Here is a 15,518-nt window from a genome sequence, read left to right on the forward strand (position 1 = left end):
GAGCATGACGTCACATGGTATGGAATGTCCCTTTGGCCAGTTTGGCTGTGCCCCCTCCCAGCTTCTTGTGCACCTCCAGCCTTCTCAGTCGGTAGAGCATGGGAAGCTGAAAAGTCCTTGGCTAGTGTAAGCATTACCTAGCAACAACTAAAACATCGGTGTGTTATCAACTTTGTTCTCCTCCTAAATCCAAAACACAGCATTGTACCAGCTACTACAAAGGAAATTAACTCTATCCCTGCCGAAACCAGGACAAAGATGAAAAGCAATTTATATACACATAAAGAGAGAGACCCTTTATTGTTAGGGTACTCAAACTTGTTTCTGCTTCTTTGGTCTCAGAGCGCAGGCCCTCCTACATGGAGGGTGCAGTGCCACAAGCTCTTAGCTGCTCCAGGCATCCTGGAAAATATCCATTCTGTCAGGACCTTGCGAAAGTACATGTCACTGATGGCTATAACTAGGGTTCATGCCAGGTGGGGACATCTGTGAGTGAAGGCTGTAATTAGATAGTCTTAGCTCCTGCAGGCAGCGTATCTCAGCTGTGCAACCCATGCCAGAATGAAATGCTGGACTTCCTATTCACTGATACCCTCCCTGACCTGCCACGTAAACTAATGTGTCAGGGAGAATACATTTCTTTTCACTTACTTGGTGGGGGAAGTGATTTGCTGCCTAACTGCCAAAAATCTCTGCCTAGGGGGTGAAATAGCAGAAGTCAGCCTCTGCTAGGGCCAAAGTTGAGTTTGCCTGAACGTTTCCTTCAGCCCTCATACTCAGCAGTGTTTCCAGAACTTCTCCTGCCCATTATCCACTGCATAACCCAACTTGATTTTCTGCTTGGACTGAGCCAAGTTCGAAGAAACTTGGAATCAACTTCATGAGGCATAGCTGATGGTTCCCCAGCTTTCTGACGTGCCGTGCTAATGAGATGTTACTGCCCAAAGTAATGAAAAGCAGCTGTTTCTTACCTGTGAAGAAAAACTGAGAGTTGCTGCAGTTCATTTGGAGGTGAGTTTGATAAGGCTGTCTTCCTTCCTAGAAAAGTTCTCTGCATGTATTTTGCTCTTTAGTTGGAGAGGCCCAAATAGGATTAAATTAATGTGTCTAGAAAATTCTAAATGTGCTTTCCTGTTTCAAGTGTTTACATAGAGGGATTACCACTCTGCTTTGTAGGGATTTCCTGTAAGGTATCATCTGTGATATCATCTGTGATATCATCTGTAAGGTATCATCTGTGATGATGGTACGGTTGAGTGTTTATTCATGTATGTAAATATAAATAAAACATTATTACTAAAAATGAACATATCAACAGAATAAATGTTTGAGAAACTGTCAGAATTTAAGAAATATATGGAATGAAGAGTGTAAGTGTGTAGATTTAACGAAGCCTTAACGAAGCAAATTTACAGGCAAATCACAGCCACTTAATTCCAGCAGCCTACAGACTCTTTAAGCCCTCAAGAATATAGGAATTAGATTTTTAAGAAGCTCTCCTCTCTTTGTATACCTGCAAGCTGTTGACAAAATAAAGATTATTTATGAATTACTTATGAACTAAGCACAGAAATTACCTTCCCTGTATCTGCAACAAGACAATGGCAGAAGTATATGCCATAAAGTTCTGCTAGCCTGGGAAGAGTTATGCCCATGCAAAGGAAATTGTTTGTTTGTTTTCACCTTTTAATTTTTCATGTGTGTTGTGTATGTAGTTTTTGCCAAACCGCCTTTCTCAGAAAATGCAAAGCTTTCTTCATTACTGTTTGTATTTTTTAACTGCATGCCTTGAGTCTAGATTGTATCAGAAGTGAGTCCCCTAAATAAAAACCTTTCAAATAAAACAAGCAAAAAAAATCTATTCATCTCAAGGAGGTTAAATCACATAGAAATAGGTTGAGATTACAGGATGGATCTTAGTGAAGGGGGAGCTTATCTGAGAGGCAGGAGATAAGCATAAAGCCTGCAGTCATAGTGACAAAAAAGGCTTCTGCAATAAGAAAAGATCTCTTTGTAAGTCAAGACACTGTCTGTGACTGACAGTCGAAAAAAGGAAAAAATTAAAATTGCCAAGCATAGGCTTGTTAAGAGGGAAGAGGAGAAGGGAAGAAAATAAATATATAGCTAAAGAAAAGCAAAATAAGTACAGAACAATTATTTCTGTATTTTATGAGCCCTCAAGTCCATATTTTCAGTATTTTAGAGTAGTACAATAGCTACGTAGCCAGGTCTTTAATACTGTGTATAGATAATAAATGTGGTTATTCAGACCTGTTTGCTAGTGGAGTGACTTTAAACAGTAACCTACCCAGGTGACCTCTCTTCTTAACCTCTCAGCCTCTGTCCTCAGGTCAAGGCTGATGTAGCTGTCCCCTTGATTTCTAGTGGAAAAAGTTGTTATTTGGATCACTGCTGTTTGACAACAGGAGATGTACTAGTAGGGCACGTTCTGATTACTTTCTCCAAGAAAACTCTACCTTCTTCCTTTTACTGTGCCGGTGCTTTCTTCCATCATCCAGAGTGAATATATTCAATGCACCTGTTTGGGGTTTTTCACTTTGTAGTAGAAAAAATGCTTGGGAAACCAGAGGAGGTGTTTACCTACAACCCTAAGAGTTGGCATCTCTGCAGGTACGAGAGGCCAGATTATTACAGTGCCAAATTAACTACGCATCACGCGTCCAGAGCAGGGGTCGGGACTAAGATGGACTGGAGGAGCAGATGAATGGAATGGGGAGGGTGTTCTGGTAGCTCTACAAACAAAAAATATTTGTAACTATGTTTAGTATTGGTAACTATATTACCCACAGAAACTCTTCAGAAGTGAACTGCGTACATTCCAGCAATACATATTTGATATACAGGTTGGGAAACATCAAGATAATCTCATCTATATATATTATCTTGACTGACACTGTGTAAAACTGATTGTACAACCACTGCCCAACTAGTTTTTTGCTGCTTCGTGTAATTTATTTTTCTGTGTAAAACCTTTTTTTTCCCATCCACTGAGCAAAAATTGTTTTGCTGATATTGTGCTCTCTCTATGAAGAATAAAATTTGGTTTACTAATCTCAGCCGGGTATTGTCAGTAAGCTTATTGAGCATTTAAACCTTACAGATCACACCAGCTTGAGCTAACATATGGTTTGTTCCATTCACTGGTCCTGCATCTTGAGTGTTCTTGTAGGTTTTAAACAATTCTTCTTCTATATAATATTCAGCTTACCTGGAGCACAAATACTAGGTTCTATAAGAAAATTTATGACACTGTAAAGATTCTTGGTTGAAGACACAAAGCTAATTAGCGGTCTTAGCCACACAATTCCCACTTACATTAATTGGAGCTGTTTGGCTAAATCTTGGACGAGATGATTGTTGTAGGTCCCTTCCAACTGAAATACTCTATTCTATTTTCCTCAGCTTTGAGTATCTCAACCTTTGTTATTATGCAAATCATAAATCCCTCCATACTTCTTCTGGCAAATTGCTGCACAGGAAAGCATAGCTAATTTAATTCATTAATCCCTACCCCTAAAGCACAAACATCTGTTACATGAGCGAGTTAGACAGTAGGTAGTTTTGTGCTCTTTCAAGCTACTGTATCGGGGTGAGAGACAACATACTGGTAAATGCACATGAAGTCTAGATATGTTTTGTCTGCTAACACTGCATGAATAAGCAAATATATACTAATTTACCCCATATAACTTTTTCTTAACTTCTACTTTCCATCCTTGTTAAGTTTGAACTTCATAGTAGCTTACTACCCCAAGTTATATTCAGATGATTTCTTGATTTTGTGTGTGTGTGTGTATCGTGTTTTAACTAGTCTGGGAGTATCACATTCAATGTCACAATTTGTGTTAAGATTCATAGTAATTTTCTTTAGAAAGGACTGAGTACATTCACCGTGCTTTGTCTGGGCAAACCTCCTAGCCTGATGCATCCAAATGAGGACCCAGTCAAATATGCCTCAGCCAGGAAATGCCAGGTATCTGGCTGTCCTGGAGGCAATGCTGTTAGTCCCCTTCTCACAGCTGAGAATCGTGCCTGGCTGTGGAAATATTCCTTTGCTCCACTCTTGTTCAAACCACAAGTGCTAGAAGCTAACCTGTTTGAATTTGCACCGCAGGAGGAAAGAAATACATCGGCACGCATTTGTCTCAGTCAGCTTTTCTCTGACATGCTGAAGAGTTTCCAGGCATAAATAAAAATGAGTAAAGGCAGTAGTAGAGCAGGGCTCAGGTTCAGGGATTTGAATGATTTATGAGCGAGGACTCTAATAGGGGCAAAAGAATGGGCTTACAAAGCAGCGTTAATATACCTCGGGTAGGGAAGCAGTAGGCAGCTTGACTTGATAAGCAAGGATGATCCTGATTCAAAGAATTGGCAAAGTACGAACAGGTTGTAATGCCACACTGTGTGCCAAGTGCTGTTTTTAATGTGAAAAGCAGTTTTCTTTAGAATCTAGCACGAAGAAGTGATGTTCCAAAAGCCAGAAAGCAAATCTTTCCTGGTGGAATCCACGTGCAAATATAAATATGGAAGTTGAAATTTTGGCCTCTCTCAACTCGGTGGCAAAGTTCCCTGCGGTTTGAGCCAGGATTTCACCCAGCATGCGTGACTGAACGCACTGTATGCATGCCTTCCTATATACACTTCTTTATTTCATCTAAGCATTTCCTAAGAAGAGATCTGAAATTTAATTTCCCAAACAGTGCAGTGACTTTCCTTCAAAATGTACATATGCATTGTTGTAAGACAAAATCACCACCCCTCTGGCAGTTTCTGGCAAACTTTGCAACTCAGTAGTTAAATCACAAATTCTAATCAAATTCTTTAATAAAGTGTCATTGTAAGCTCCAGGGTCACAGGCCTAGCTCTTAAAACCCCAGTATAGTTTCTTTAGCACTGACTTTATAGTGACCTTAGAACTACCCCTCACTAGTCAGGTCTGTTGTGACTGAATTAATCTGGATGAACCGCGTCTCTTGCTAGCCACAAACATCGGTGCCCCATTTCCACAAAGCTTTAGAGTATCAGTAGCTATTAGCTTCTGCCAATAATACACCATTTTAGCACTACGAATGTTGGATAGTTTCTATTATGACCTTAAAATAGTAACTCTTTAGGTGCATTTCTGGTGTTGTTTATCAAGGACAAGACTTCAAAGACTCAGGCTAATAATTTCAGCTGTATAGGACAGGTGATGTAGAAAAAAAAGTAAATACGTGCACTATCACTTTTAGGTCATGCATTTTAATATGATTTTCATCTTGGTTTTCTTCTGTGTTGTTCTTTCTATTATTACTTTTTCTGGCTGTTGACCATCACACCTTCCTTTAAGGACAGCATTGGTAATACAGAGCCTTAGCCTGGTGAGGTGCTGATTGCCTACACTTTCAGTAAATTCCTAACAAAACTCTTTACACTGAACTAGCCAAAGATAACAGCATCAAAGCCTGTGACTAAGCTGCAAAACAGGTGGCAAGATGGCTTGTTTTCTTTTTGAAACTGTGACAGGAGAGTAATGAAGGCTTATTTTATTTCCTGATGCTTTGTAAAGGACAAAGTTGGTATTACATTTTATGGTAAATATTTTTTTAGCTATCAGTTTTTAAATTATTTTTTAAATTTCCTTTTACAGTAAATACCAACTTTTACCACCCAAGCTGTGGTTCCCCTGGTGAGAGTGAGAGCCGTGTCCCTGGGAGCAGTAGGTGGCAGTGCTGTCTCTGCTCTCTGTTTTTAAGGCACTGCAGTAGCACAGCTCGAAGACGCCATTTCATGAAGAATGTTTAATAGTTCAAGTTCCTTCAAACAGAGGCACTTCTGCTTATGGGCAGTGCCACCTAGCTTCATCAGGGTGGTGTGAACTTACCCTCCAGGCTCTGAGCAGTATCATTCTGCGTGTGAAGTTCCTCCGTGTCATGCATATAGCATTTGCTCCAGTGTACATAGACAGGAGTATAGGTATAGAGCAAGCAGTACAAGTGACTTTTCATTACTTTTATTTTTAACCCAAGATTTATTTACCTAAAAGTGAACGAACTGTATATCCTTACTGATGCCGTTGGCAGCCTCCACTGGCAGACACAGTTGCCATCTATTCCTAGAGGTTAAAAAAAAAAAAATGGTACCACTGTTGTGCAAGTAAAAAATTGCTCCAGAATCACGTGGTTAATTAGCGATCACTTTTATTTCAGCTCTTTTCTCAGCAGTAAATACAGTAGCAGTGTCATTGACAGGAGCAAACACTACTAATGCAATAAGGCTAGTGCCTCACCACGTAACTAGAAGTTTGTCAGGAAGGCAGTAGACAGGATGCCTCACCATGCCTTTGTCTTCTCCACGTCTGCAAACTCTGTTTGCAGTCCATGGTTCTGAGGTCAAGTGAGACTGGCTGGCTCATGTCCGCTCTGCTAATGCTCGGGAGCAGGTTGTCTTGCAGATAGAGCTAACTGAAGTGGTCCAATGAAAAGCCAAAACACAAGATTAAAGATTAAGCAATGTGTCCAAAACCAGAGCTCACCCCCTCACACTTTTCTGTTTATCAGTACAGATATGCCAAACAGGACATCTGCTACCTGCAAGGAGTGGGGGCAGGACTGGAGGAGGAGGGGAGCAGGGACAGGGTGACAGCATCTGCCTTAGCTTGTTGGAAAGCGGTGGGGAAAGGAACGGCTTGTTGCAAACATGTGGTGGGAGTAAGCCACAGGACCAGGCCTTCATGATGAGTGTGATGAGGTACATCAAGTGGTATCATCCTGTCTTTTTTTTTCTTCTCCTTTTTTACACATATTTTGAATGACCAGGATGAAAGCAGAACCAGTAAAAACAAGAAATGTCATCTGTGTGGCCTCTGTAATCCCGAGAGCACTCACATAAAGGATGAATTAGGCCTCTGGAGTTCAAGGGAAGTAAGATAAAAGGCACAACTATAAACTGAGAGAATAAGCAAAGAAAAATATTTTTCTTTGAAAGGAAGAGATGCGAATCACTGAGGTCAACAGTTTCAAGGCATGATAAAACTAGATGCCTGCATAATCATCAAAGCATTTCTGTCAGCTTATTTATTATACAAATATGGATCTGGTTTTATCTTTGATTTGGACTCCTCAAATGGGACATCTGAGTTACCTGGTGGGCAAGATATTTGATGCAGTGTCAACAAAATAAAGAAAATCCCTGGTCTTTTAACATTACACCCTGAAAAGACATACCTGTCAACCTGGAAGGTTCCCCCTGAGATTAATTTTAAAATTTATTCCTGTAAGTAAGGGTGTCTTAATAAATGTGTTTTTCGGAAGGGGGTTGGCTGAGAAGCGGTATTTTGGTGAATCAGCTGAGGAAGTCATTCCTTCCTCAAGGGCAGACAGAAGTAGGAGAAGGAAACAAGCAGAGGATGTTGATCCAAGGGTCACTGCCAGGGCTGAGAAAGGGGAGATTACTTGTGCATCATCCTGCTTTTGACTCGTAAAGTAGAGTTAGTTTAAAGGCTGCATCTGGCAACAGGGGAACAGACAGCACCAGCACAGATCAGCATTAAGTGAGTGAAATTAAACTAAATGAACACACACACACAGAGTCCTGGAGGAATTGCAGACCCCTCTTCAGGATTTGCTGTTAGCATTTTGTTCTCTCCTATTCCATGTATCAGTAATTACTGCCCTTCCCATTGAATTATCCCTATGATAAAAATATGCCTCTCATCAGTCAGGCAGTCACAACCGTGTATCACACTGCCGAATCAGAACCACTATGGCCTTAAAAATGTGTGACTGGCAACAAAACTTCAGAGCAAAAAATACACAAAGCCCAGTGGGGAGAAATACGGAAGAGTCCCGTCTAAGGTAGAGGGAACTGATTATTTTATGACATGTCTGCAAACTTCAGCATTCTCACAGGCAAATCGAAAGAAGATGCTAACGTTAAAGGGCAGAATGAGGAACAAGTTAAAAAATAAACTATGGTACATGTCACAAGAGGTTGTCAGTGCAGCCTTCTGACTACTTAGTTCAAGAGGCAGTGAAGTCTTTTGAAGTTTCCTCTCCCTCTTTAATCAGTCCCACTAGAACAAGTAGATACTGGCTTCAAAGGTAGCAGGGCTTGTCAAAGAAGAAAGCTGCCGGCTCCTCAAACCATGGATGGCAGCTTTATGTCCCACAGTGGTGATTCCCACGTGAGGCTGCACAGCATCGGCAGGGTGGGCGTGATTACACAGCAAGTTCTGTGCTCAGGTTTCTTTGAAGGGCCTATGTGCTCTCCCTAAATTATTATTGATCCTTTCCATTTGACAAGACTTCCAAAGACTTGAAAAGATACTCCATAAAGCATACTTCTTAGCTTGATCCCTCACCTGTAAAGTCTAGATGAATCCACAGACTTGCTGCATTTGAACTGTTTTGTCTAGTTCCTTAGATAAAAAAGTTTTATTTATTAAAGTAATTGGCATATTATCTTAATAAATGCCTGTAAATTTTTTTTCGTTCTATTCTTCCTACAAGGCTTTTCCTAGAACTTCCCTACAGTAAAGGGAGTAGAGAGTTTTGTATAGGAAAGCTGTGGTGTTTAGTTTGACCACAATACACTCCACTAGAGAACATCATTAATAATGGCATTTACTGACTATGGGGAGACAGAATGTTAAGTGCATTTCAGTGTTTTCCAAATCTGATTCGTTGATTCTGCAGCCTGTCATTCCTGGAAAAGTTTTACAAAAAGGAAAAAAAAAAACCAGTCCTGAATACAGTTTGAATATGAACATCACTTGTATTTCAACAAAAATTTGCCGTTTGTTATACTTTTCTTTTGATATATTAATGAGATTGTATATCTTGGTGTACACATTTCCCCGTTTGTGACCCTACTTCCAGTATTTGCAACTGGATTTCCATCATGCTTGAGGAACTACTTGCAAGTGTTGCAATCCCATTTGTGGTCTGAACCATAAGCCTGGGAATCACCTCTGAAGTTTGACTTATTCTGATGGGCTTATTTTCATGGTGTATATAGAGAGCAGCTGTGCTAATCTAGGAAGTTTTCCAGCATACAAAGCAGATCATGAGCGGTGTGTCTCATAATGCGTTCATGGACAGCATGTTCACAGATGCTTCTCTGGTCCTCAACAAAATATTAGTCAAATAGCAGTATTAGAATCTGACCCTGTCCTTGTTAAGGCCATTTTTCCAAGTACTATTGGGTTCAGTCAGAGCTAATTCAGGCAGGATGGGTGAACTCGGTAAATCGTGAAGTCAGAAAAAGGGAGGGATGGAATGAATCTCAAGAGGTCATCCTCCAATCCACCTCTACACCGAGGCAGGATAAGAAAGCTTGGACTAATCCTGGCAGACATCAGCGTAATACACTGGTAATGATTCCAGTGAAGGAAATTCCACAATATTCTTATGTAGGATATTTTAATGTTTCAGTACCCAGTACCCTTCCTATTATAAAGGGTTTTTTTAACATAAAACAAGAATCTTCGATAAATATTTAGCAGATTTCTCTTTGTCTTCTTTCTCAGCGGATACAGGAAAGTTGCTCAACATGCTCTTCTTCTTAAAATATACAGATTGTATTTCTGTATCATGTACCTGTGTATGGTGCACTTTCACATTAAAGCTAAGCCAGTCTGAAGGTTAGCTGCTGCCAAAATGAACCACCCTACCTTTTTTCCCCATTCAGCCAGCCCTCACGTGATTGTGATGAACCAGTTCAGAGGATAAAGTGGAGAATCTTTCTGTTCTTTTGTAAAATAAGTTTTCTGCTGACTTAGTTCATTGAATCAAGCCCTGGGGAGGGCATCAGACAAGTGCCAGTGGTTGGCTTGGCTTAGCTGTGATGTGAAATGGCACAACTTCTCTTTTCTAGGCTAAATAAACCTCCTCACACCTCTTTCACAGGCCATGCTTTCTAAACCTGTTATCCTTCTTATGCTCCTCTGAATACTCTCCAGTTTTTCTGTATCTTTTTCAAACATGGTGCACTTAAGATATTTCTGTATCCAAAGAATGTTTAAAATTTATAATTCAGTTATGAGTGAACAAGCCATGAGAAAGGTTAAGAAGATTTGTTGTTGCTTATATGCTCTTCTGACCATTTTTCCATGCCTAATTTGTGTGTGCCGTTACCGTGACTTTGCCTACTTGTGTAATAATTGCGCTCACAAGATAGATGGATAAACACAAATGTGTCACCCTGTGCCGTGCTTTTTAAATTTAAGGAAGGTCATTCCGATCTGCACGCTTCCCTGTGTGGCCACTGCTCATGTGGCCATCTCATCATGTTTAATTTTAACTTAGGACATCACCCAAATTCCAGCAGAACCTCAGGCAAGAATTTCTCTGGGTGGAGAAGATAATTTCCCTTCAGTTTCCTTCAGTTTTGCCATGCGTATACACTGACGTACATTAACAGTAGGCACGTGACAAATTCTCAGTCAGTCTTTCAAGTAATCTGAACTCTTTTGGGGTTAATGTCTTCATGCAGGTATTACTTTGTAGCAATCTATAGGAATAAGATGTTAAGATTTGCTGTATTCTGTCTTTTAGATATTTATAAATAATTTATATTTCCCAGCATGGATTCACTCCTGATTCACATTCATATAGTTCTCTCAACACGTGATCTAGAGTCTTGAAGTATTTGTTTTTTTCTTTTAAAGCCATCACCACCTGAAGTCATGTAGTCAACTGAGAATTTAAGTTTTTACTATAGTAGTTTCTCGCTCTTATCACTATAAATATGCAGAAAATGTGAAGCCTGAGGATACAGAAACAGCAAAGTTAAAGCAATAAACGTCCCAAATATATGTGCTTTTTTAAATGCCATCGCTTATTAACAATTGCAAGGTTGAAGTCTGTGCTAGGGTGTCTGCTGTGGATGAAACCCACGCTGTAGAGAAGGATGCACCAATAATGACTCCATCATTGCCTGTCTAGCTGAACTTGTATCCCACCGCAGACTGCGGTAACCTGTGAGTTGCTCTATCCTATGTAACCAGATCCTGTCTGGGATGATGTCAGAAATGCCTGATCTGAAGGTAAGGATTCCTGGGCTTTCCTGTCCTTCCCGTGAAGGCTCTCGTGTGGCTCTCGGCGTATGGAAACAGCAGAAGCCTATGGGCAGGCTCAGAGATGATGTGGATGATGTGGACCTTTGAGCCAGGTCTCTCACTACAGGCTTCCTTGTAGTGTGATGACACGGACGAAGGAACCCCACCCACCTTTATATGCTGCCCACCCTCTTGTGAGAACATAGTAAACTTTTGAAGCCCATCTTTCCATATCCTTACAGGGGTTTCTTGGGGACTGACCATACTTTTGTCACAGCCCAGAAGCAGATTCTCCAATTCAGCTTCCTCCCTCAACCTTGCACTTTTTTTCTTGAATGTCCCTGAAACTCTAGGTCCTCTGTCAGAAGCACCCACCCTAATGGAGGTTATTCAGGCTGATGACTTGTGGGACAGGAGAGAAAAGAGGGCTCACTGCTTTCCAAGTGCCATCTCCAGCACTGACTGCCAACCCCATCGTGATCTCATTCCAGCATGCATGTCACAGTCTGACCAAAGATCACCATTTTCCAGCATCAGTGTGGAATCCACTCCTAGGGCATAAACTGGAGTGGACTTTTTTTGTAAAGTTATGGGAAGTTGGCATCCTGCACTGGTTTCAGGTGAGACATGCTCCCAGATGACCTATAAGAATACGAGTGGAAGGAAGGACGGACAGACGGACGGACAATTTCCCCAGGTAAAGAAGGGATATAATACCAGGCAATAAATAGCACAGCATGCTGAGGCTGGCCATAGATCTATCAATATTTTTCACTTGGAGTCAGTGAGCAAGCTCACCATACCTCTGACTCTATCTGGAAGCAGCATCACATTAAATGATACTGCATTTAATACAATACATACGAATAGATACTTTCCTCCTTCACTTAGCCATAGTTTCTTTCCCACCTTTTTCATGAACACATGGAGAGTATGCAGAGGTCTGCCTCTTCTCCCTCTTCTCCCTCTCCCAGACTCTTGACCATTTCCCCTTTGCTGACCTACAGTCTCAGGGAGGGATTCACAGAACATGTCCTCCTGGGATACAAGAAAGAAAGCTGAGTTTGGATGCATGATGCAAAATTGCAGACTTTGGAGTAGCTGCCTTAACAGGTACTGGCTAGCAAAGATGTCTGTATCTACAGGAAAAATCTGTGGGTACGGTCAATGTGTGAGAGCAGTCTGATCCTAGGAAGGAATGATGTGCTTGAGATTTTTGATTTGGTTTGGGGTTTTTCTTCTCAGCCACATCTCGAGAGCAGTCATCAACATGGTCAATTCCCATGTTGCATCAAACTCCCAAGTCAAGAAGTCTCTGGCACAAAGTCAACTCACAGACAACCTTCTTACTGCGTCTGAAAGAGGCACTGACAGAATGAAATCAGGAACAGAGGACAGATAACACAAGGCTCATCTGCCCTAGGTCCTTGCATGCACAGCCAAGAAAACAGAGGGAAGGAGCTGCTGCCACCATTGCTGAGCAGCTCCTGTTCCAGATGTGCCAGACAGCTAGACACAGCCTCCATGGGTATTTTGAGTTGCTCTCTACTGTCCAGAGGACCAGGATGAGGCAAGCCAAATGCTGCCAGCAAGGAAAACGAGGGCAGACAAAAAGCCATATAACCCTGGCTCGGGGAGACATGCAGGGCAGCCAGCTTGGCCTGTGTTAGTGCCGACCAAGGGCCAGCAGCAACAGAGGGACTGCAAGACACAAGTGGAGTACGGTGGAGGGTGTGGACCTTATTGCGGAGCTGAACTTGGTACCAATTTTGGCTTAGGTGCAGAGGCTCTCTGGGCCAACTGGTTACTCCTCCGTCAAACAGCTCTGCATATGTTGCCCTGTGCCTCAGTGTACCAGAAAATGCTGAAAAATGGGAGCAGTTGCCCTTTATTTCATGGAGGTTAGTTAAGCAGAGGGGCCTCTCCTGTCTCAGCCTTGCTGCTGCTGAGGGAGGCATGAGAAGTTAGCACTAGCTCTCCCTTTAAAGACAGCAGGGATTTATTTAGCTTTTCAGTGGAAGGAAAATTCAGTTGCTGTAAAGCACGTTTCTGGGGACTGGGAAGAGGAGATTTGGGAGGAATCAGAGGAGCTTAGAAGGTAGGAACATATAAGGTCTTGGGACCTCTTTCTTCCCCTTCTTCCTTTCCTTTCTTCCCCATCTTTCCTTTCCCTGCCCCACAAAAATTTGCTCTTCCAGCATCCTTAAGAGACAGGGCATGTTTTATTCCCATAGAGCCACATGTCTTCTCTTTCCTCCTTCACTCTCCCCAAGGAACCATCCACCTTCCCTGATTGATTTCGCCTGGATAGGCTTCCCAAATTTGCAGGGAGTAGAAGAGCATGGGGAACTATGCCTGGGCCTTGTTAGCACAGGAGGAAAAGGGGCCGTGCAGGGCTGTGCTGTGCTTGGAAGGTGGAGGAGAATCCTGTTGCAAAGGGTAGTAAGGCGAGACAGCAGGAAGCTGTGGGGAAAAACAACTTCTCAGCATCAACCACCCCGTCCCTCCTTAGGAGCCCTTCCTAAGGGCAGCTGCAGAGGAACGCAGAAGCACAAAGCAGCGACGGGTGGATCAGGCAAAAAAACATGCTCAGCTTTATTTTTTTGTTAGTAGGCAACATGGGCACCAAAATGCCTCCTAAAATTTGCCGCCCAAGGCACCTGCCTGCTTTTCTTATGCAGTGAAACAGCATTGCATTGTGCCTACCCTGTGTATCGCTGGTTGCACGGTATGACTCATGCCCCGCTGCAATTGTGCTGGGTTTTAGGATGTACAGCAACATTTCAGTATTGCTTCATTTGCGACTCAGTCGATTAGTTGGGGAAAAAAAAAAATGCACCTCCTCCCTCTTCTGACTTCCCCACCCCAAAGTTTAATAGAAAACCATACCAAATCAAGCAAATAAAAAAGGAAAAAATATCCCAAAAGAAAACATAGACTTCAAAACTGCCTAATTTGATAAAGAATGGAAATAGCCAGATTGCAGGAATGGGAAAACCTTCTAATTGTGGAAAGGAGGAATAAGACTGGTTTATCTGCTTATTATATTAAAACCAAAGTCATAGTGCTGGCATTGTGCCATGCAGAACAGCTACCAAAGTCAGCAGGATAAGCTGTGTGCGTTGGTGGTACCACTAACATCGTACGTTCTCCCTGAATATGACCTGGAGTAATGTTTTTGAAATAAATAAAAAATGCAATGACTTAAACGACATATTCTTTTCCTTACAGCTAACTATTGCTCCTTCAACTTCTGAGGCCACATGAGGAGGGACATCTTCAACTATTGCAGGGAGGGGAAAAGGTAAATAAAATACTGTCTGAGTTCCACCACCTGACAGTAGGTACCATTTTTATGTGAACAGTTTCAAACCCTGCTGATGCTGAAGAGTCAACACGGATGATCAAAGGTTACAGAATCATTCGTCTCATTTTGTGAAAGTAGTGATTTTCCTTGATTTTTAATGCTTCCTGCATCTGTCTTAATCTACTATGTTGAAGATGAGTAATGCTAGGGAAAAAATAGTGTCATTATAAATTCTAAAGACCAAAATTCTTCAAATGCTATTTATGTGAAAAAGGATCAGTTTAAATCAAATCGTTAGCTTTGGTTTAAATGTTCAATTAGAAAAGTGTAATAATATAAATGCTTTATGTATTCACAGCTCTTGTCTTCAAATTTAACCTTTCTTCCGTTTTTGTTGTTATTTCTCCCTTTTATAAATGTTGGTGTAATTACACCCATTTTGTCTTTAGAGGTGAATACACAATCACAGCTAGAAATTCCCCAGTATGTTTTACAGTCTGAAACGTGTAATACTCAATCTCACGACTAATAACTACCATGGCATATTTTATAATTACACCATAAATCAGAGACTGCTGCATTTAAAGTGTAATTTTAGGCTGTTTTGCAATATTTCTTGGCACTTTTGAAATATATCAGGGGTGGAAAATGCATGATCTAGCTATGTACAACCACAAATGAGGAAAAAGGGTCTTTCTCCAGTTACTAGAGTGCTCCAAAAGAGACCACAGGATGCTAAAGGGGAGCAACATGCGTGTAGCTCATGGGATACCCAAGCTGCCTCTAGGATCAAAATAAGAGCACATCGTCTGAGCAGAGGTTGCAGTCCAGCGATTAAGGGGGGAGGGCGAATCAACCTGTGGCACAAGCCTGCAGAATGAGCAGCCGTTAGCAACAAGTACTCTGTGGCTTTTGCAACATGGTTCATTGTTTAAATCCTTCCGGGGGGATTATGTTTGGGAGGGACTAGTCTTATGAGGAGCGGCTGAGGGAACTGGGGTTGTTTAGCCTGGAGAAAAGGAGGCTGAGGGGAGACCTCATCGCTCTCTACAACTACCTGAAAGGAGGTTGTAGCGAGGTGGGGGTCGGTCTCTTCTCCCAAGTAACAAGCAACAGGACGAGAGGAAATGGCCTCAAGTTGCACCAGGGGAG

General features: G+C 41.7%; 1 protein-coding gene across 1 annotated transcript in view; it reads right to left on the bottom strand.

Moving 5' to 3' along the window:
* Nucleotides 1–5,939, bottom strand: part of KCTD12 (potassium channel tetramerization domain containing 12) — a 20,892-nt gene extending 14,953 nt beyond the window's left edge. The window contains exon 1 of the mRNA XM_009281745.1: nucleotides 5,885–5,939. Coding sequence (XP_009280020.1) covers nucleotides 5,885–5,939 — 55 coding nt within the window. The remainder of the gene's footprint in view (nucleotides 1–5,884) is intronic.
* Nucleotides 5,940–15,518: the final 9,579 nt, after the last annotated feature.

This window comes from Aptenodytes forsteri, unplaced genomic scaffold, assembly GCF_000699145.1.
Source record: "Aptenodytes forsteri isolate BGI_AS27 unplaced genomic scaffold, ASM69914v1 Scaffold51, whole genome shotgun sequence".
Lineage (NCBI taxonomy): Eukaryota > Metazoa > Chordata > Aves > Sphenisciformes > Spheniscidae > Aptenodytes > Aptenodytes forsteri.